The sequence below is a fragment of the Canis lupus genome, chromosome 37 (assembly GCF_003254725.2).
Source record: "Canis lupus dingo isolate Sandy chromosome 37, ASM325472v2, whole genome shotgun sequence".
Taxonomy (NCBI): Eukaryota; Metazoa; Chordata; class Mammalia; order Carnivora; family Canidae; genus Canis; species Canis lupus.
The window spans coordinates 10,801,122-10,822,977 of NC_064279.1; the positions used below are offsets into that span (position 1 = coordinate 10,801,122).

Genomic DNA, 21,856 nt, shown 5'->3' on the forward strand with positions numbered 1-21,856 from the left:
ATTCCCAAAGGGGCATCCCACTAAAGGGAATGGAGCTTCGACTTGTGGTTGCAATTTTGGTCAGGGTATCCCAGTGACCTGAAAAAGAAATAGAGTTCATATGGGGTGACTGACTCTACTGGAGCATCCCACCAAGGAGAGGGTTGCAGCAAATTGCAATAGCAATCCCTGCTGGGTATCCTCTCAACAGGGAAAGCTGGACACTAGGTGGCCAGACTGGGTCAGGAAAAAGGAGGGGGAAGGATGCACCACTCAGAGGCATAGGAAGGTGTTTTGCCTGTAGATCAAGATGGCAGTTGGATCCATGGGAACAAAGGAAAAGTGGAGGGAGGGAGTTCCAAAAGCAGCACATTGGGAATGTAGACCTCAGAGGAGATAGAGTGGGAGAGGAGGGGAAAGGGATCCTTTGTCCTCACAGGTACCAGCATCCAGCCTGTTCACCTTCAGACCTTTAGACCACATCAGGGAGTTGCCTTGGCTAGAGATGGCCAGTTGTCTGAGGAGCCCTAGGGTTAAGAGCTGAAAAGAGAAGAGGGAGGGGAAGGGTCCCTTTGAAGGGCAAGAAGGAAAAATCCCTTACTCTTTCAGACAAGAGCAGTTCAGTCAGTTTCTCCTGGGGCTTTGGATCCTGTTTCCCAAATACTACAGTCAGTCTCCTGAGGGAAAGTCCCAAGAAATTCCTGGAGAATTTGGGAAGAGTCCCAGGCCAGCATAAGTCCCCATATAGGACACCAAATGCAGGGCACTCCAATTCGGTAAGGGTCAGCGGTGTGGGTGGTGAAAGAATTCACCAATGCAGAACAAAAGAGATAGAAGTTTATTGAATATACCACAAGGCTGCGGCAGGCAGGACAGCAAAGGGGAGAGTGCCAAAAATCATAATTTATAGGGAAAAAAATGCTTCACATTTTCTCCATCTTTTCAAATTAAAGCTCTGCAATGACTTCTTTGTTGCTCTTATTTTACTAAGGAAACAATATGGCGAATATAGACACTTCATTTATTCTGTTTTTAAAAAATATCTCAGAAAATACAATAAGATCTCTTTAGTACTGTTGGTTTGTTTTGTATTGGTTTGGCAAGTAGAGGTTGTTTTCTCTACCAAAACCAGCATAATGGAAAGGAAAGACTCAATGCAGGATAAGCTATGAAAAGAACTGGGACAAAAACACAGAAAGGCAAATAAACACTTAAGAAGATACTCATGTTTATTATCTGATTTACATTTGACAAAGCAAAGGGAGGTGCACGGAGAGCTGTTTGACAAAGCCAAGCCCTAGATATCACACAACAGTATTTCCCTGGCTGCACCAGAGGCCCCTGAAACACCACTCCTGGGCAGCCGTGCTCTGCAGTGAAACCACCCAGTTGTAGACACCATGGGGTCTACACTGCACTGGATACAGGCCTGTGGGCATCTGACATCAAAGCAGTGGACCATTAAGCACTTGAGAGCTCTAGTTCCAGATGTCAAAAGTCAGTGTTAGTAACCAACGAGTACTAATTATGTACTAGAATGGTCAGAAAAAAATAACAGACTTTGAATACTGTATAAAATACCCCTTTAAAGAGAATCAGCTCTTGTCGTGAACTCTTTATTTCCTCCCTTTGCCAAAGTCTGTTCATTCATGTCAAATCAAGGACATAAAGTATAAAACTTTTTAAAAAACTACTTAACGATGGTCATGAAATTCTCCCTAAGACCCATGCCTAAGGCTATTTACATAAGATTTGGGATCATCATAATTCAGGAAAACTTTTCATTCTGAGCTCACAAAGGTATCCCTCCTATAGATAGTAGGATACTCAGAAATACCTGAGGTATAATCACTGAGAACCCTCCTGAAGGAGAAAAAAAAAGATTGGAGTTTCCCATACTGGCATAAAAGTACATACACAGTTGATATTGAAAAATTAAAATGCGACAGGACTAAAAAGTATAACAGATAAACGGAGGAGAAACTTCTACGAAGCTTCAGGTCTTCTCACTATACTTTGCACAGCTTTGTTAGAACAGAGATTCTCAGGCTATACCAAAAATGATTTTAGGTGGCATCTTTAAAAATAGCAAAACCCAATTTCAAAAACGGATTCATTTCTAGAGACAAGAATGCACCAGTATACAATCATTATGTTTCTGGTAGAATAGTAACATCAATTTAATTTTCAAAAACTTAAGTCTGGTTTTCTTTAATTAGATGTGCTTATTTGGCTGTGAATATGCCTTCACCCTGCTTCCAAAATGATCACTTTAGCATCAGTTATTTTAAAAAGTATACTAATTGTATGGAACACTCCAAAATCTAGCTTAGTTCATAGCTATTTATATAAGATACACAAATCTGATAATTTAACACTTTGTACTACACTCTCTGGCCCTATATTTTCCTACTTCCTGATGTTTCTTGGAAACTGGCAACAGGAAGATTACCTTCTTAGAGAATAAATAAAAAGCTTTAAGAATCAGCTAAAATAAGCACCCCAGAGTTACTTAAGAAAGTAGAAACTCAGATACCATTTTTTAAAAAGTGAGTTGGGAATATTCTGGAAATTTCAACATCTTTAAACAAAGAATTCTTCTAATGAGTGCCTACCACATTCAGGGACACTTACATTCACTTATGGACCTGCTGGAATCCTTTCTGAACATGTTATGTGTGAGGTCCGCTGACTTCAGCATGACTGACAGAAGGGGAGAAGACACTATCACTTTTTTTGTTTTTAAGAAATTAGAAAAGTTTTATTAAGGTTCTAAAAAGCATGGTATACTCACACATTCTTACTACTGCATGCATGTTGGTTTTTCTACCTTTTGACACATAGCTCTTCATATAGGAGAGGCACCGTAGAGGGGAAAGGAAGGAGCCTCTTCAGCCATCAGAACAGGTACATCAATGGGAATCAAAGGAGCAAGACTCTTACCAAGAATTCTTCAGAAAACTGCCTTTCAGTTAAGTCAGAAGAAAGGAGCAAAACACTTGAAAATTAAGCTCCAAAAAGATCAAGTAATATGCCTCCCATTAAAAAAAAAAAAAAAGTAATTATCTTCCTCCCTCATCTCTTCTCCATCATGCCTTTCATATACTGGCATTTTTTTCTGAACTGTCCTGTGTAGAGAAAGCCATGTCATTTCATGAAGAACAGACCTTGTTCAGCAACACTTGGAAAACAGATCTGTTTCCTCCCAATTCACAGCCTTGTGTCACACTGCTGAATGCTGAAACCTAATCCATGAGTTTCACTTTGCCATTTCACAGAATTTGTAAAAAAAAGAAAAAAAAAAGGAATCCCAGGAAAAAAGCAAAAGCTTTGACTTTCCCGTTTTCCCATTAAAAAGTTCATTCTCTAATTCTATATACATCAAGAAAAAGGCAGTGACATTTAAAAAAACCACAATCTCAAAGCAAGCACCTGGGTTTTACTTTAGCTTATAATAATTTAATAAGCCTGAGAATTTTTGTGCAAATACATGTCATCTTCAATGAAAAATATGCATAGCACTTTGGAAAAAGTTTAGTTGCAACTAACTTTCCTTACAAAAAAAACATACAGACATAAATACACAACATTCCCTAATTCCTACTGATTGCACTTCTGGTTTAACCCCTTCCAGCCTCCAAGGAAATTTGAAAGACAAGTAATTGTGTTCATATGCCTTGGCCACTATACTTATCTAAAAGAAATATTCTGAAAACAAGTTTCCTTGGTTCCAACCTACCCATATTTTCCTTCTTAAAGTAAATCCTTCCTACCCGACCCCCTGCCTCCAATTCATGTTGTATTTTTTTGGAGGTATTGTATAAAAATACAAATTTAAAAATGAACTTTTATTAATCACAAATACAAAAGGAATTTGGGTGGTGTCTGGGCCCCTACTGGCTCAAAGGCTTGAAAACAGAAAACAAAAAGGGAGTTTCCACTATTTTGATTTTATGAAAAAGATAAAATTCCTTATTTGCTAATGCTGTGTACATACCATTTGATGGATATGTAATTTAAACAGACATTATTATCAGGGTAAAACATAAAACTATCTCATTTGTCTCAGTAACAGACTGGGCTTAGCCCAGCAGCTCTGCTTTTTATAGGCAATGGTCAAAGCTGCTCCCTTTCTCTTCCCATCCCCTAACCTGGGTTCTTCCTGCTTTTGCTTACTAGAAATAAATATGCTAGCAGGTTCAGTATATCTGGTATATTTTGATATTACTGAATTTATTGTCCAGTAACTTTTTATTCTCAAGATAGGAACACTCAACTGAATGAGTGAATTAAACCTTTCTTCCTTTTCTGCCTCCAAACACTCATGACCCATTCATTTATACTTTCAATTTATTAAACCTTATTCATTGGAGCCTCATCCCAATTCTGTTTCCATTCTTCCACTTTCCCCTTTCCACATTCACAACCCGTCTACAACATTCCTTGTCTCTCAGTCAGACCACACTATATGTATCAGTGCAAATCTATCCTTCATGTGCTAATTTAAGAGGCCACTTAACTGCTGAACCTCAGTTTTCCTTCAGGATATCCATTTTCGGTGAAGTTGTGCAAACTGGAGTGCCAAAGCTACCCATCATGACTGGAAGACTCTGATTCCTCCTCAGTCCACTCAATAAATTGCTACCTGAATTTAAGTAAACAGCAGAGTCTGGTCTTTGAAGACCAACTTCTGCTTCTTGGCTTCTTCCATTTTCCTGTGCATCAGGGGTCTTGATCACTCTGGCTATCCCCAGTCGCTTCAGCCTGTCCACTAAGTTCATCTTCAACTGGCCAATGTCAGGAGGGTTCCGTGTAGGTCTTAAACCATACATCTCCTGGAGGAATGTTTCCGCTGGTCGAGAGGCCAAAAAATTTTCAGAGAGATGCACTCGAGGCTCAAAGGGCAAAGGAGAAGGGCAAGGTGAGTGAGATGGTGAATTCGGTGGTGTGGAAGGAATAGCCAGGGCTTTAGGGATAGGCTGGAGAAGGGGGTTCTCTGAAACTGGGCTGTGATACACTTTAGCAGAAATGCCGCGCTCTTGTAGAAGTTTGGCCAAGCTCATGGTGCTACTGAAGGTTATAGTGGAATCTCGTCGATTGGTAACAGATTCACCAATGCTGAGTCTATAGGACATAGCAGGAGAATTCACCGCCGTGTTTGATGAACTGCTACCACTACTTCCACAGGATAATGAAGGGAACCCAGAGCTTTGAAACAAAGAAAAAAGAAAGAGAGAGAGAGAGAAAGAAAGAAAGGAAGGAAGGAAGGAAGGAAGGAAGGAAGGAAGGAAGGAAGGAAGGAAGAAAAGGAGAGTGTTTAAAAATAAAAAGTAATTTACAAGTCAGCATTTAAAGTAATTACATTAGCTATCTGTAGTAAATATAGAATAAGAGGCAATACATCAGTAATTGAACTCTGTAGAAAGATTTGAAGATTAAGAATTTTGATATGTTACTTGAATGACTGGTTAATTGCAATTTGTAACTAAGTTACTAACTCATTGAAACATACTCCTTTTCATAGGATATGAAAAAGTTTACTCTTAGATAACTTTATTCCTAAATTTTAACTCAAAATATGTATCTTTGGGAATACAACTAAATTTTATGATAGAAATTAAAGACAGTAACCTTCAGAAATTTTTATATATTCATTCCATATAGTGAAATACACCAGAGTGAAACAACCCATGAGTAAATAATTGTCCGTCTTAGAAAATACAATCTTTTATATTAAACCTAAGATGCTCTTCTAAGAGCTCTTCTTCTTTTAATCTTACAATTTTATATTTCTAAGAACTCACAAAAGTTGAAATTGTTAAATTTCCATTTTCAAGAATGTTAATTCCAAACAATAGTAGTATAAGGATACCTATGAAACAAATTTTTCTTAACCTTGACTTTGAACATATGTTTCTGGGAAAACAAAAATAATTAAAAGCTTTGACAACTATTGGAAATTTCTTATTCTATTTTGTTAGAAAGAAAAAAAAAACCCTAAGAAATCGTGTACTCAAGGAAATGGTGACAGAATGAAGGGACTTCCTTAGCTAATTTCCCTCCCTTGAGAAAATGTTACCAGTATTTAATAGATAAACTATCACTTTAACAAAATACTCAGATAACAAAATTCTTAGTGATTTTAAACAGTTATTATTAAAACTAATCATCTGTTAATAAACAAATTTTCTAAAGTACCAACTGGTATGAAAGAAAGAAACTACAAACAAGTTTGACTCCTTGGTTATACAAGTCCAACTAAGAACCTCTAATTGGATGCAGTCTATAGACTATTCTCCCAGTTTCCCACCTCCCTGGTTCTACTTTACCATAGAACTGCCTGTCCTTTCTCTCAAACTGTACACCTCATATGATGGTATTATCTTGTACTGAGAATCCTCCCAAGAACCCATTTTATAAAACTTGTTATCTTACTGACTATAAGAACAATGTAGAAAAATTGCAGATATGCGTGCTCATCACAGACTTTATGGAGATCTTTATTGGATGAAATGTAAATGCTTCCCTAAATAATTGATTTGCTCTTATATACATTGAATTATAGTCTTATTTCCCTCCACACTGGCAGCTAGAAAGATAACAAGTATTTGCATCCTTGTTTTTTTCTATTTTATATCCTTCATATGCTTCATTTTCCTTTTCTACTTGTAGTTAACATTATCTCAATGCTCTAAGTACCTTTGAAAACTACCTTAGATTCTTTTGGGAAGTGGTAGGACAGAAATAGCAGCAATGTGGCTTAATAAGAACCCTCACCTATGTGTTAGAATATGCATGTTCTAGCTTGTGTAGTGAATACTTTGGCCTTGCCCAGAGGGTTCTGGCCTTTGCCCTCAGCTGCCGGGAGGTAATCTATGCCATGTCTGACATGTTTGTTTAGGATGTGTCTTTGTTTAGGATGAAGGCTGGCCATACTAGGTGAGTCTGGCTACACCTAATAGTTTTAGGATGAAGGTTAGCCATGCCAGAGGACAACTCATGTGATTTAGGCTAGGGCCTTTAGGTTAGTGAACCTGGAGGTGAGCTCAACTAATGTGGGTGATAAATCAATCATCATGACTATGCACTGAAACTTCACTAAAAAATCTGGACACTGAGGCTTACATGAGCTTCCCTAGTGGGCAATACTCTGCATATGCCATCACACAACAATGCTAGGAAAGTATTAAATACTAAGGACAAGGAAAACTTTTCATGTGGAACCCTCCCCAGACCTCTGACTTATGTCTCTTCCTTTGACTAATTTTAACCTGTATCCATTCCCTGTAATAAACAGCAATCATGAGCCTAATAGCTTTTGGTGAGTTCTGTGAATCTTTCCAGCAAATTATCAAACCAGAGAGTGGTTTTGGGAACCTCCAGTGAGGGCAGTCTTGTGCTGAGGACTGGTCCCCCAGATCTTGTAGTTTAGCTTACTCTGGGTATAGTTGCAGCTGGGTCATTAACTGGCCTTTGGACCGGTTACCTAAACTATCTATGCCTTAGTTTTTTACTTACACAATACATACTCACTTGCCCTGCCAACTTCAAAGAGTTAAAATGATCAAAGGAGAAGATACAATGTGAAAATATCCTAAAGACAAATGAAAATATCCTAAAGACATTAATTAAAATTCTGGGAGTTAAAATAAAGTAATTTTTAAAATAAATTCATGAAAACATAGTTAAGGAATCAAGCTTTAGGCCTCAAATTGCCCAGACCCCTTACCTGGGGGTAACCTGAGTGATATCAGAAGGATGCAATATCCTACAGGTGGTGAAGGTGAATGTCGAGTTTGTGCATGACAGACATTTGCCTGGGTTTGAGGTTGCAACTGAAGTAGAGATTTTAATGGAATCAAACAAAATTGAAAGACTAGGTTAATAATGCAAAACATTCATCACTATTAATTAAGCATTAGTCAAGGTTCTCTTGCACAAAAATCACCAAATATGGAAATGAAATATACATAAATATCATATTAGTATCAACTGGCTAGTATAGAGCTGAATCCTTCAATACTTTAAAATTATAATTCAAAAGGATTGAAAATAGCTTAGAAATAAGAGAAATATATATTCTGAAAAAATACAAACACCCCCACACAAGATCTAGTCTTCTAGATCTTGTTTCTAGCCAAACTATCTACTTCAATGGTTTTCAAAGTGTGGTTTGCAGATCTTGTGGGAATCCATAGGTTATAGGTCAAAATTACTTTTATAGCAATGCCAAGATGCTATTTGCTTTTTTGACTGGGTTGGCATTTGCACTGCTGGTGCAAAAGCAATGATGAGCAAAACTGCTGACTCCTTAGCAAAAATCTATAAGCTATATCAAGCTATGCTAATATTCCTCACTGTTGTCCACCCACAATAGTAAAAAAAGAAAAGAAAAAGAAAAAAAAAAAGCCGGATTCACATAAGGATGTCCTTGATGAAGCAGTAAAAACTACTTATTAAATCTTGACTCTATATTTTAATATTCTGTGTGGTTAAATGGGAAGTAAGCATTAAGTATTCTGCTGCATGCCAAGACACAATGGTTATCTAAAGGAAAAGCACATGGGCAACTGAATTGAAATTTTTTCATGGAACACCATTTTTACTTGAAAGAACAACTAACAAATTACAGTTATTCAGACTTGGCTATCTGGCAGAAATTTTCTTGGAAATGAAGGTAGTGAGCCTATCTCTTCAATAAAAATAGCTTACAAGATTTGCTGTCAGTGACAAAATTTTATCTTTCAAGTGAAAATTAGAGTTTTGGAGAACTCATACCCACCCTTGAGAGCTTTAAAGCTTTCTAATACTAAAAAGACTTAACTGATGAGATACATGGTGATATTAATGTAATTTTAATATATTATACAATGAAATATGTTAACATTTCGAAGATATGCATTACTCAGTGAACCACTATTTTCCAAATGACCAGTGCATGATGTTACAAAATCATGCTTGGGTAAAAGATGCATTCAAAGTGTAAATAGACCAAAACATTTTGTAACTAAGTATGACAAGTTCACTGATAGGTTTGGATTCCATATTGCTCTATAAAGCTTAAAGAAGCTATCACTTATCAAGTTTTGGTATAATATCAAAGAATTATCCACAAATACCTGAAGAGGCTATTAAAATACTCTCTCCTTTTACAACTACACACCTGTGTGAGCCTGCATTTTCTTCATACTCTTCAGACAAAAAACCATATTATAATAGACTGAATGTAGAAGCTATATGAAAATCCAGCCATCTTCTCTTAAGCCTTAAGTGAGAGACTTGCAAAATTGTAAAAACAAAACCATTCTATTCATTACTTAAATAGCTATTTTTCATAAAACATAGTGTTAGCATGTAATTATTATTTTTAAATGAGTTTATAAATATTTTGATAATTTCTCAGTTTTGATTTCTAATATGGTAAATAGCAATAGATATAACCCACCAAGACAAGCTGTCTGTGATTCTCAATGATTTTTAAGGGTATAAAAAGATCCTGAGCCCAAAAGGCTTACGAACCACTGTCACCACAGATATTAATTTTCTTCAACTCAGGACTGAGTGCATTCAAGTTAAATTTAAAAGGAGGCTGTCAAGTTGCCATACTGTAAGTCAGAATACAGAATTATTAGACTACACTCCACTAAGCACTGTTCTTACCTGTAACTGGACCACTAGCTGAAGTAATAGCTGGAAGGAAAATTCCTGTTACTGGCTTGGATACTGAAGGTTTCTGTTCCACTTGAAAAGTGATACCTTCCTCTTCATCCTCTTCTAAATCCGAGAGGTGATAGATGGCATCCCTGGGCAACTGGGTAAAGCCTTTAGTGATGACACCTGGTCGTGGGTCAAGAATGGTTCCTAAATTTGGTTGAGCAAGCTGCTGCCAGTGGTGCAAAGTTTGTGATCCTGAATGTGCAAGACCAAAAACAAAACAAAACCCATAAAGCATATTTTAAATTTCCCACAAATATTCAATCTTGAAACAGAGGCTAAAATTATATGTATAAAAAAGTAAGGATAATAATAAAAGGACTATATGTGTAAAAAAATAAGGATAAAATTACTTAGTCTTAATATTTTGGTAAAATTTTATAAAGTTCTTTGTGGAAGACTGACAAGATGTTAAAGGTATGAATGATAATCTTTCTGTTTCAAAAGTAAAGTTTACAAAGGACATCTATTCTTCCCTATGCTCATGACTCTCCTTTCCCTAGGCTCTCCAGGGAGAATAGGAACATGAAGGAGATGCTAAAAGGAGGATATATCCCCATGGTTTCTAAGAATCATGGTGAATGACCATCCCAAGCACCCGCACCAGATGCAATATCTAATTATGTCACTACAGACATTTCACCCTAAAGGGGGCAACTCTGACAAATACCTGCACTGATCATTAATGAATGAAACTAACTTGTATAACCCTTGAGTTTGAAGGGTCCTTCTATATTACCTACTCAAAATTTTGTCTACTATATGTAGACTCTTTTATGATAATAACAGAATCATTTCAAGGTAATCAATATTCCATAAAATAAATTTATTTTAAATTCAAGTTCTACCTTGGGGGGAAAGAAACAACAACAAAAAACACAACAACAACAAAAAACCCAACCCAGACACACATACCTCTAAGTAAATGACACTTCCTGGTAAAGAAGTCTTTTTTGAAAAGAAAGGTAGAGATGAAGCATTACATCCATATTATTTTTTTAAATTTATCTACCAATATTCCATTTATTTTACCATGAAAACTGCTGTTGATGATATTTCTTAGCTAAGGATAAGAAAAGATGTTCCTCTTCCCTCACATTTATATTAAAAAAAAAATACTGATGGCTGATGACTTGGAGAATGCAGATCTCTTCACTCTTTTTCCACAAAGTACTATAACAGACTGTCATACAAATGAGGTTTAAGGGTAATAAAGGTATCTCCTGCACATAGCCCTCTTATAATACAAAGTTCAATTCCAGGAAAAGGAAAGGCTAAAATGAGCAACATGGCTTAAGAATGATTACCTTCAAGAGGCTTGACAATCTGTAATTTTTCAGGCATAAAACCTCGAAGGCAAGTGGCACTGCTGAGGTCTGTGATCTCTGACTGGTCGGTGCAGAGAGAAGCAAGGCTCTCTGTGGGGGTGCCACAGCCACTAATCCCTTCTTTCTGGTCAGCCAGAACCTGGATCTTCCGCTCCCATTCTTCAGCAAAGAACTGCTTCTCACTTAAGTAGTTCTGTCGCCGCAGACTAAGGCGATGCAGTGCTGTAGCCAAATCACTATCTCCAGAAGGTCCTGCTTGACTCACCTTCTGAACGTTCCTACGGGAAAATCATTCACTGACTAGATCTGTAAGGGCAATAAACACAACCTAGACTTCTCTTTTCTACAATGGTGAATGTTCAACAGACTGATCTTAAAATCATAGTGTTTTTTCTTAGATATCAAGAATACAGAAATAATAACAATATCACTAATACTATACATCATTTTTTACTCATTTCAAGCAACTTCAGACAAGCAAAAATATACTTATGTTTACTAACTTTTCTATTTCAGTTAATTTTTATAGTGAAGTATAATTAACATACGATGTTATATTAGTTTCAGGTATACAACATACTGATTTGAGAACTAATAAACATTACTCAATGCTCACCATGGTAAGTGTAGTCAGTTTATGAAACTACAGATACGACTATCTATAAATTGAATTTAAGTAGCCAGAAAAATAAATGTTGTCATATAGCACTGAATCTGTAATACCAATTGATTGCAAGAGGTATTATTATTTTATTTTATGTGCTACTAAGGAAGAAAATAAAAATGCTACCCATTAAATTATGATATGCCATTAACTACAAAACATAAATGATTTCAAAAATATTAAAATGTGAAATAATTTGCTTTGTGCCATGGGATCCTCTATGAATATTGTAGAACACATATATATATATATATGTGTGTGTGTGTGTGTGTTCTACAACATATATATATAAAAACCCAAGATTTGTAAATACTACATTTTCATAGTCCTGTGAACACACTTGTTCACTTTTCAGTATTTTTGAAATTGGAGGTTTCTTCGATTGATATCAAAAGAAAGAGCAGCAAGTCAAGCTGTAGCTGCTCCTGGCTACTGTATGTGAATTCACAAAGATCTGTTTGTTGATCTTCGTCTACAGTAATTGTGTACAATGACATAGTAATGACACAGAAAGCTACTATGGGTGCTAATTCAAATACAACAGAAAACCCAGGGTGATAGATCCTTTTCTTTCTTTGTTTTTTCCTTTTTAGAAACACAAAAATTTTTATTTTTGAACCAAACAAATTGCATCCATGCACCAATTCTGTAGTTCACAGAAATGTGACAATACCCTCCTGTGAAGTGACCATGGGCAAGCTACAGAATGATTTAAGCCTCACTTTCCTCAACTATAAATTGAGAAGATCTAGTACCTACACTATGGGGTTGGTGTTGACAGGATTAACAAGATTTAGCTCCTAGTCCACAATTAGTGTTCACTAATGGTAAGAACACCACCACTACTACCATTGATAATAGCTAATACTTATTGGATATTTGGTATGTTCTAGGATAGATTTCTGCATTAGGAAAGATTCCTCTCAGATGCCAAACATTTACCTTTCAAAAGTCTTCAGCTGACTTTCCAGTAATGCTGTTTAACTCTAGTTATATGTAATTCAGTAAGATGAATTAATGAAAACTGGAAAAAAATCTAAATTTAAACAAATATGAAGAGCAACTTACTTTTTCTCAATAGGTATTCAAGTTTACCATTTATCCTAAAGGCACCAAAGCAGTTGAGATTATGAGCATGGGTTATGAGAAAGTGTTATCTGATGCTATGTATAACTGCCAATGACCTAACAGATTCAAACAAATTTGACTTAGACCATAAAGATTTAGACACAAACTTTACCATACTAAAGAAGAAAGTAGTAAAGAATTTTATAGGTCAGTGTAAGTTCCATTTTGAATACACTTAATTAAATATAGCCTTTTCACTCTAAAAATTTTTATGAAGTCAATGATCTATCTTACAAATAATGCTATAGGGCATCATTACTGAATGAAAACTGACAGTTCCAGAACTTCCTTGGAATGGCACAGAACAATACTTGGAATATAAGTATGTGAATCTGGTATGTTAATGCCATACAAAATATAGAATCACTGCCATGATCTATATTTCTTACTCTGAAACCTCTTCTGAGTTGCTCCCCTGATTCAGGAGTGTTTTTTCCTCTGTTTGTTGTAATCCAGACTCAAAAGGTTTTGCTGTCATGATGACACTTGAACGGTTGGACCCAGGAATAGGTAGCAGAGCTGGGAATGGGATAGAGCGGCCCCGTGTGTCATTGGCAACCTTGACAGTATCAAATATTCGTTTCTGTTGGGCTCTGTCAAAAAAGAAATGTTCATTATTGCACTGCCTACCACTGGAGTGCTTTAGAAGAGACACATATGTACAATTTATTAAAAAATAGCAGCGGTTTAGTGCCTGCCTTTGGCCCAGGGCGCGATCCTGGAGACCCGGGATCGAATCCCACGTCGGGCTCCCGGTGCATGGAGCCTGCTTCTCCCTCTGCCTATGTCTCTGCCTCTCTCCCTCTCTCTTTGTGTGTGTGACTATCATAAATAAATAAAAATTAAAAAAAAAAATAAAGCCACTGGGGATCCCTGGGTGGCTCAGCAGTTTAGTGCCTGCCTTTGGTCCAGGGCATGATCCTGGAGTCCCGGGATTGAGTCCCACGTCAGGCTCCCAGCATGGAGCCTGCTTCTCCCTCTGCCTGTGTCTCTGCCTCTCTCTCTCTCTCTCACTCTGTGTCTTTCATGAATAAATAAATAAAATCTTTTTTTTTTTTTTAAAGTGCTGAAGGCAGGCACTTAACCGCTGAGTCACCCAGGGATCCCAATAAATAAAATCTTTTAAAAAAAAATAAATAAATAAAGCCACCTTGACTATCCTCTAAAGTTTAGGAGAAATTATTAGAAAATAAACTTCAGAACAAGTGAGTGCTCTTACAAATGTGAGCACTCTAAAAAACCCTGAATACTAAGCAGATTTACAACTGAATCTCAAAATACCTATCCCTTAGGGCTGTGGCTTTTTAAAAATTTCATCCCAATGCTTGGGTAATAATACATGTGATTTGTACTTACTTTTGTTTAAAGAGAGAAGATTCCTCATCCAAACTCAACTTTTTACGCATGGTCCCCTCGATCTCAGCTGCCAGAGATTCCTAAGAAAAAGAATTTGATATTCCTATACTGATTATGTAAGAAGCCTGTTAGAAGAAATGAATTATCCTTAAATTAATTGAGTCTCCAGAGTCCAGTACTTTTGGTGTTATAATAAAAGAAAGCACAAGAAAACTGTCACAGGCCAAAATGCAAGGAAAAAAAGAGATATTCTGGAAATCTAACTTTTAACAAGAACCAATTTTTTTTATCATGATATATTTCACAGAACAGTGGAAAAAACCAACATGATAAATAGAAACTATTACATATGGAGACACAAAAAACAAAAGGTCTGAAAGGCTATAAACCAAGATGCCAATAATAATTCTCTCGAGGTCAGGATCTGATGGTATTTCATAATTTCTTTTTGCTTCTTTTAATTTCTAACTCTTCTACAAATAAATACATATAGCTTTTATAATATAGAAAAATCATTAAAGGAAAAGTAAGCAGGTTTCCCTTTTCCCCAGTCAGAGATGAGGATTTAATCTAGCATGGGTGCCATGCTCAGTGAAGCTGAGCAGACAATGACTAGAATTGGAGGTACTGGTGTGAACTCATATTTTTAAATATATATAGAGAGAGATTAACATAAATATGGACGGAAACATAGATATTGATGTGTTTGGGTGTGTGTACGAACACACACATATCTTCTAGCTCTATTTGCTGAGAGGGCCTAGATGAAAAAACACTCTAGTGGCAATGGATATACGGGACCCAAGTCTTGAATTCTAAGTATCATTCCTCATTAAAACTAACCAGACCTCCCTGGAGAAACGGCTGATTCCAGGACTGGGACAGGAAAAGCCAAGATGAGTTTGGAGGAGATCCCACTGGCCATATCTGGTTCAATTTAAGTATCAAAATATAAAATAGTAATAATGTATTATAATCCACTGACTAAAATGAGGCAGAAATGGGGCTTCTCGGTGGCTAAGTTGGTTATGTACCTGATTCTTGATTTTGACTCAGGTTACAATCTCAGGGTTGTGAGATCAAGCTCCGTGTCAGGCTTCATGCTGGGTGTGGAGTCTGCTAAAGATTCTCCCTCTCTACCCTGCCTGCCCTTCAATAAATGAATGAATGGGTGAATGAATGAATGAGTGAATGAATGAAGCAGAAAGGCTCTGACAAAACAATGTCAATTAACAAATGTTGAAAAAATTATGGAATTAGAAAATCACCATTTGGCAATCCTCATAGTAATAAATGAGCCAAATATGAACCATTATGGAATGTTAAAACTAGTGGATAAAAGTTTGCTAAGAAAAACAGGATATTTAAATAGTCTCAAAGTATAGTATCTTTCCACAAAATAGTAACTTGGACCACTTGTCTAAGGTAGCATCTGCCAATTTTCATTATTGCAAAATTAATAACATTAATTTAATTATCAACACTGATTAACTTTAGAGTGGGAAAAGTTGGCAGATATACTGTAACCTAGTTATTAAAGTTAATTAACATCATCAGTAAAGGGATAAATAGACAATGTGAGCCTCCTGATCCAGTGTACTGAGAAGAACATGGCATTATTTCTGCCAAAAATACACTGCCTGAATCTAATCCTGAGGAAACATCAGATAAACCCAAATTGAGGACATTCTACAAAGGTCATGAAAGGCAAGCAAACAACCAAATGCAATATATCCTTCAAAGGACATGGTTGGGACAAGTGGCAAAATTTAAATGAGCTCTGTGGATGAGACAGTATAGTATATATATGATAATTTCTTGACTTTGATGACTTTGATGGTTCTAGTGTGGTTAAATAGAGAGTTCTTATTTTTGGTAGATATACACTGAAGTAGTAGAAGTTAATAGGGTATATCTGTAACTTATTGTGAAATGGTCCAGAAAAAAAACAAAAGAATGATATGGCCAATGTAATTAAATATTAAAAACTGATAAATATAGGTGAAGAATATATGAGAGTTTTTGTACTATTGTTGCAATATTACCCTAAGTTTAAAATTATTTCAAAATAAAAAGTTAAAATACAAAAATCCTGCTCCCATGCTTTTCAAAAAAATCTACTAAAATTTATAGTTTGTCTTTTAAAAATTTCATAGGATTGCTTATAAGTACTTATGAACCAGATTGTTAAAATAATTCTTTGAACCAATATTACAGATTCTGGCATAAACTCACAAGTTTTCATTAATTTCTTTAATTCAAAAAATACTATATATTGATGAATTACACAAACATGAATCCTGCTCTCATGGCACTTATTCTCTAGGTGGAATTAAATATATCAAGAAACTCAAGATCTATTGAAAGAGGTTTTAGATGTTCAGAGTTCTATTTGAATAAGTAGTATGTGGTGGGCCTAGGGTAAGGATGCTTACCCAAGTTTAAGCAGCTCTATGGTATATAGACCTGAACCTAATTTCCTTAGGGTTCATCTCATATATTAACAATAAACCTGGAAGGTCATCTGTTAGAAGAAAGGTTGCAGTAAATAAGAGTATTAAGATAGAGGTAAATATGTAAATCAAGGCCTAAATCAATAAATGAATTCCAGAAACAAGGACAAACCACGCTAACTCTTCTCAAGATACTTTACACCACCAGAAATCATATCACTCTCAGAACAATCTAATCTTAAGCAAGTTTCCTTAAACAAGTAATAGATTTTCCAGAAAAACTCACCCCAGAAAAAGCTCCATATGACTGTGAAAGGTAAAGATGAGCAGAAGGGCCAGATCTACTTCGAAGTTCCTTTATTTCTTCTTGAGATTCATGCAACATTCCCAGACATTCCATATTCCTGTCTTGTAACTCATGCAGCTGAAAAAAAGGATGATAATTAGTTATATTCTCAAAATGACAATGGGGAAAATAAACCCCATCGGGATAAGTATTAATTTTATCCAGAGGGCTAGATAACTTCATGAATATACTTTCAACAGAAAAGCTCTAAAACAAACTAGGCAGGGAGACTATATATCTATATGTATCTATTAATTTTTAAGTCACCAGAACTAGGGATGTTTTGGTCAGAATTACACATAAACATGATTACCTAAAAATCTGAAATGTAGCTGAAGTAACTGTAACCATTAATTCAATATTTAATGTTTCATACCCTTAAAAAAAAACTTACAGAGGTGGGGCACCTGGGTGGCTCAGTCAGGCATCTGCCTTCAGCTCAGGTCAAGATTGGGGTTCCTGGGATTGAGCCCTCCTCAGCAGGGAGTCTGCTTCTCCCTCTGCCCTTCCCCCTGCTCATGCTCGCTCTCTCTCCCAAATCAATCAATCAATCAATCAATCAATAAAATCTAAAATAATTACAGAGGTAGAGTAATAGCTGTGGGTCAAGTTAGGTCTAGCATGTTAGATGTGCATATTTTTAAACATCACTCTGAAGTCTGTAAATGAAAATATCAAGTCTACAAAGTACTATATATGTTGCCAGGGTGCTCAATCATCCTAAACAAGTAGTTTCTCCTCCCTTGTTTCAGAATCTTCTTTATATAGTTAGGTATGTAAGTATGGCAAAAGAGTATATAATTTTTTTTAAAAAAGACTATATTTATTTATTCATGAAAGACACAGAGAGAGAGGGAGGCAGAGACATAGGCAGAGGGAGAAGCAGGCTCCATGCAGGGAGCCTGATGTGGGACTTGATCCCAGGTCCCCAGGATCACGCTCTAGCCCGAAGGCAGGCGCTAAACCGCTGAGCCACCCGGGCTGCCCTGCCCTATAATTTTCAGAGTACATTTTAATTTCGAAAATTTTTTTCAAGTGTGGTATGTGGACTGGATCATGCAGATTCTAGACCCTTACTGTAGACCTACTCTATTGGAAACTTTTAGGGATGGTGCATAGGAATATCCATTTATAACTCATTTTGCCAGGTGATTATTATGTCTGCTAGGGAACCACTATTATATCTAATAAACAGAATTTTTATATAGATAGAAAGTAAAAGATTTTTGGTGTTCCTCCTGCCATAGCTACAAAAACACTTATTATTAGAAATTATTTTAAAAAACTGTTGGGTTACAGTAGACTGGTAAAAGGGTCACATATTCTTAAAAAATCTTATAAAAGACAAGGTTTTTCCTATTAATCAAGAAAGATGTCATGTTATTAGTTTTAGGGACAGAATCTTTAAATTGCTTCACTTCTTTGATCTCATAATTTAATATTATTCTTTCATTGTTATTTAAAATATGGTAATAAACTTTAATCATTCTTACTCATGAAGATGAAACTATTCATCCTCTCTCCCCCCCAATATTACACAAGATAAAGGAAAATTTGATTACCTCCATTGTCAGTTGTCTTTGGGCATCTTTGGAAGCTTGTAGGTGAAGTCTCAGTTCCTCCTTCTCAATCACATGCTAACAACATATTTAAAAAAAAAAATGAGCCTTCCCATATAAAATATGGGCTACTTTCCCTTTTTAAAGACATCTTAAGAGTGTCTCTCAGGAGTATGGTCTAGAGGCTTATAAAAGCTAATCCTTCAAAAGCCAAATAAGAGCAATAAGAGCAATTAAAGGGCAGAATACAAAATCTATTAAGGTGTTCAGAGGTCAATGAGCATAAGTCACCAGTTCATATCTTAGTTTTCTAAGGAAAATCTAACCCCATTTGACAGAGGGACAAATAGTAACTTGAAAGAAGTTATTCATATTTCATGACAGAGAAAGACCATACCAGCAGTCAGGCTAAAGCACGGTAAAGGGGTAGGGAGCATGCTTGCTCTGTTTAATGTATCTAGCACTTTGCAGAGTGTATGGTACTAGGGCAGTGCTTAAGAAACATCTGCTGAATGAATGAATGAATGAATGAACTTACTTCTTTAACTTTGTGCTGAAGATCCACAATTTGAGACAAGAGAGAAGAGATCTCTTCTTGGTACCGAATCAGTTCATCACTCTTCCCAGACAATTCTTCAGTCATTCTGGACATCTGAGCATTGGTTTCACCTGGGAAACAAAAGAGAAATTTAAAAATTAATAAAAATGTAGAGTAGGGTTTGACAAACTATTTCCTATAGGCTAAGTCCTATTTTGTAACAAGCAGGGGACTATATCATGAAGAGATTTTTAACATAAATTTGAAAAATAAACCCAAATAACTGAGTAGAGGAAAATAAAGATTCTTCTGAAATCGGCTAATGCTGAGAGGTGACCTGTAAGGCAAGCAAGCTAGAAGTTTTGCCTCAATCTTTTTCTTTATGCAGGATAAGAAGGCGAATTGCATATGTTTGCAAATTCTAACAACATCTCATTTATGTCTCTGAAAACCCTTCAGGGACATCAATAATACCCCGCAAGCAATGAAAATTAAACAACAAATGTACATTTCCAAATAAACAGTCACAATCTGTTAAAGCTGTGGAAATGGTTCTGCATAAAAGACTTTCTGGGATACCTTGCAAACTGAGTAAGGCCTCTGATGCAATCCTTAGAGCCAAGCATTCTTACATGCATATGGAATAGAAACTTTAGAATTCCATGAAGTAAATCTTGCATTTAAAACTCTGACATCAGGGATCCCTGGGTGGCGCAGCGGTTTGGCGCCTGCCTTTGGCCCAGGGCGCGATCCTGGAGACCCGGGATCGAATCCCACATCGGGCTCCTGGTGCATGGAGCCTGCTTCTCCCTCTGCCTGTGTCTCTGCCTCTCTTTCTCTCTGTGTGACTATCATAAATAAATAAAAATTAAAAAAAAAAAAAACAAAAAAAAAACTCTGACATCAAACACAAATGGCAAAACTATTTCTCAGTGTTAGATGAAACTATTTTAAAATTGACAGAAGCTCTATGACATTTCAAAGGATGACAATAAGAAGCTAGGAGACTGGGATCTAAGCTTTTGGGCAAGTCATTTCCTCTTTTGTTTTTAAAAGTCTAAGAGGTGTGTAATGAACTTCTGATGGAGAAGGTTCAAGTGACATTCCTTCTGGTACTCTAACATTGAACTAATTTTATTTCAGTAGCTAAGCTATCATATTCTGACACCCATAGCCCAGATGAATTGGTATGGTGTTTCATATCTTCTCTTTCAACATAAAAGGTTATATATTTATAGTTTATATAATTAAGTGTCTTCTTCCAGTAAAGCCTTTTTCTGATTTATTTTTAAAAATTATTTTAAATTAACAATATCACACCAAAATAGGCTGTTACAGAGCATACAACTGCACTTAATACTCATTGAAAGCTTCATTTCCTTTCATGTGCTAAAACTGATAAGAAAATAGGTCTTAAATGATGATGGCAATTTGCAATAAAGATACTTCTTGAAAGTACATATGGTATTTTGTTTAGAGTTGTGGGCTCAATGTGATATTCCAAGATTTTTCAATAACTACTTAAAATTGTTTCTTGAGATGTCTCTACTGAAACCACTGATTTACTTTCTGAGTTGGTGATAATGTCACCAGAGAACTGTCCAAAAACTATGAAATAAAATGTGTTAATACATACGAAGTTCTTTAACACAGTCATTGACAAGCTGTTGTTCCTTCTCTTCATAGGTAATAGTTTCTGTCTTTATGTGACAAGCCTTTAAGAAAAAAAAAATCAGTCTGTGATAACATCTTCCAATGACTTTACAGTATTCACTTAAAAACGTTCAATGCTCATTTGAAGATAAAAGTCCATCAGTTAAAAAGGAAACATAAAATCCAAAAAGCTTTATCTAAAATAGATATGCGACAGGATATAACAAACATCTCCCCCTCATTCCTCTCAGGGCCTTTATACATGCCTATTCATTCCCCACCCTCACATGGTTTCCCTCCCCCTTACTTTTCTGGCTCGCTAATCCTAGGCTCAGATAAAATGTCATTTACTTAAGTAGGACTTTGATTCTCCCCCATATGTAAGTTCCAGAAACCCTGTAATTTTCCAACACAGTTCTTATCATAGTTTTAATCATTTAATTATTTGTGTAAACGCCATAAGATATATATTCAAAAAAAAAAACAAAGATATATATTCCATGCTGTGACTCTCTATTTCATCTATCAGCTTGCTATTCTATTTGTCAATGAATGGGATCTAAGGGACAATGGAAGGCAAATACACATGCCTTGGCTGTCACCCCCTTGTTGGAATATCAATAGTAAATACTTATTATGCCATTATTTTACCTCAATCCTACATGGATCTAAATCTGTGGCCTTTAAGGTAAAAGGAAAGTGGGAATCAGGTTGAATGTACCTTGGATCGAAGGGCCATATTCTCCTCTTCCAGTTCCTTGAGTTTTTCTTGCAGCATGTCCAACTGTAGCAAACCTTGAGATAAGCTAAAGGACTCATTGAACCGAAGAGGTGTAGAACAGCTGGAATCAGTTTCACTCTCTTCAGAAGCAATGGAGACAATTCGAAGTAATTCATCTTTCTTGGACAGCTCATGCTGCAGTTGATTAACCTGCAACCAAAGGGCTTGATTTATAAGATGTTCTTTATTTTGTATTATTTACATATAATATTGCTTTTAATTCATGGAGCAATCGTTTCTCACCATAAAATAAAATCATAAAACTAGCTGCTAGATTTTACTAAGGTTACAAGTATTAAAAAGAGAATAACAAACCTCAGATACTTAAGACATAATGTTAGTGCTAACTCAACAAAT

General features: G+C 36.0%; 1 protein-coding gene across 2 annotated transcripts in view; it reads right to left on the reverse strand.

Moving 5' to 3' along the window:
• Positions 1–1,185: 1,185 nt before the first annotated feature.
• TRAK2 (trafficking kinesin protein 2) overlaps positions 1,186–21,856 on the reverse strand; it is a 63,420-nt gene continuing 42,749 nt past the window's right edge. For both annotated transcript variants that reach the window (XM_025441623.3, XM_025441625.3), the window contains 11 exons: positions 21,440–21,649; positions 20,702–20,780; positions 19,066–19,196; positions 18,531–18,605; positions 16,909–17,046; positions 14,170–14,249; positions 13,203–13,406; positions 11,001–11,299; positions 9,640–9,888; positions 7,709–7,814; positions 1,186–5,187 (listed from right to left, as the gene is read on the reverse strand). In XM_025441623.3, the coding sequence (XP_025297408.1) occupies positions 4,509–5,187; positions 7,709–7,814; positions 9,640–9,888; positions 11,001–11,299; positions 13,203–13,406; positions 14,170–14,249; positions 16,909–17,046; positions 18,531–18,605; positions 19,066–19,196; positions 20,702–20,780; positions 21,440–21,649 (2,250 nt within the window). In that variant the 3' untranslated portion in view covers positions 1,186–4,508. The remainder of the gene's footprint in view (positions 5,188–7,708; positions 7,815–9,639; positions 9,889–11,000; positions 11,300–13,202; positions 13,407–14,169; positions 14,250–16,908; positions 17,047–18,530; positions 18,606–19,065; positions 19,197–20,701; positions 20,781–21,439; positions 21,650–21,856) is intronic.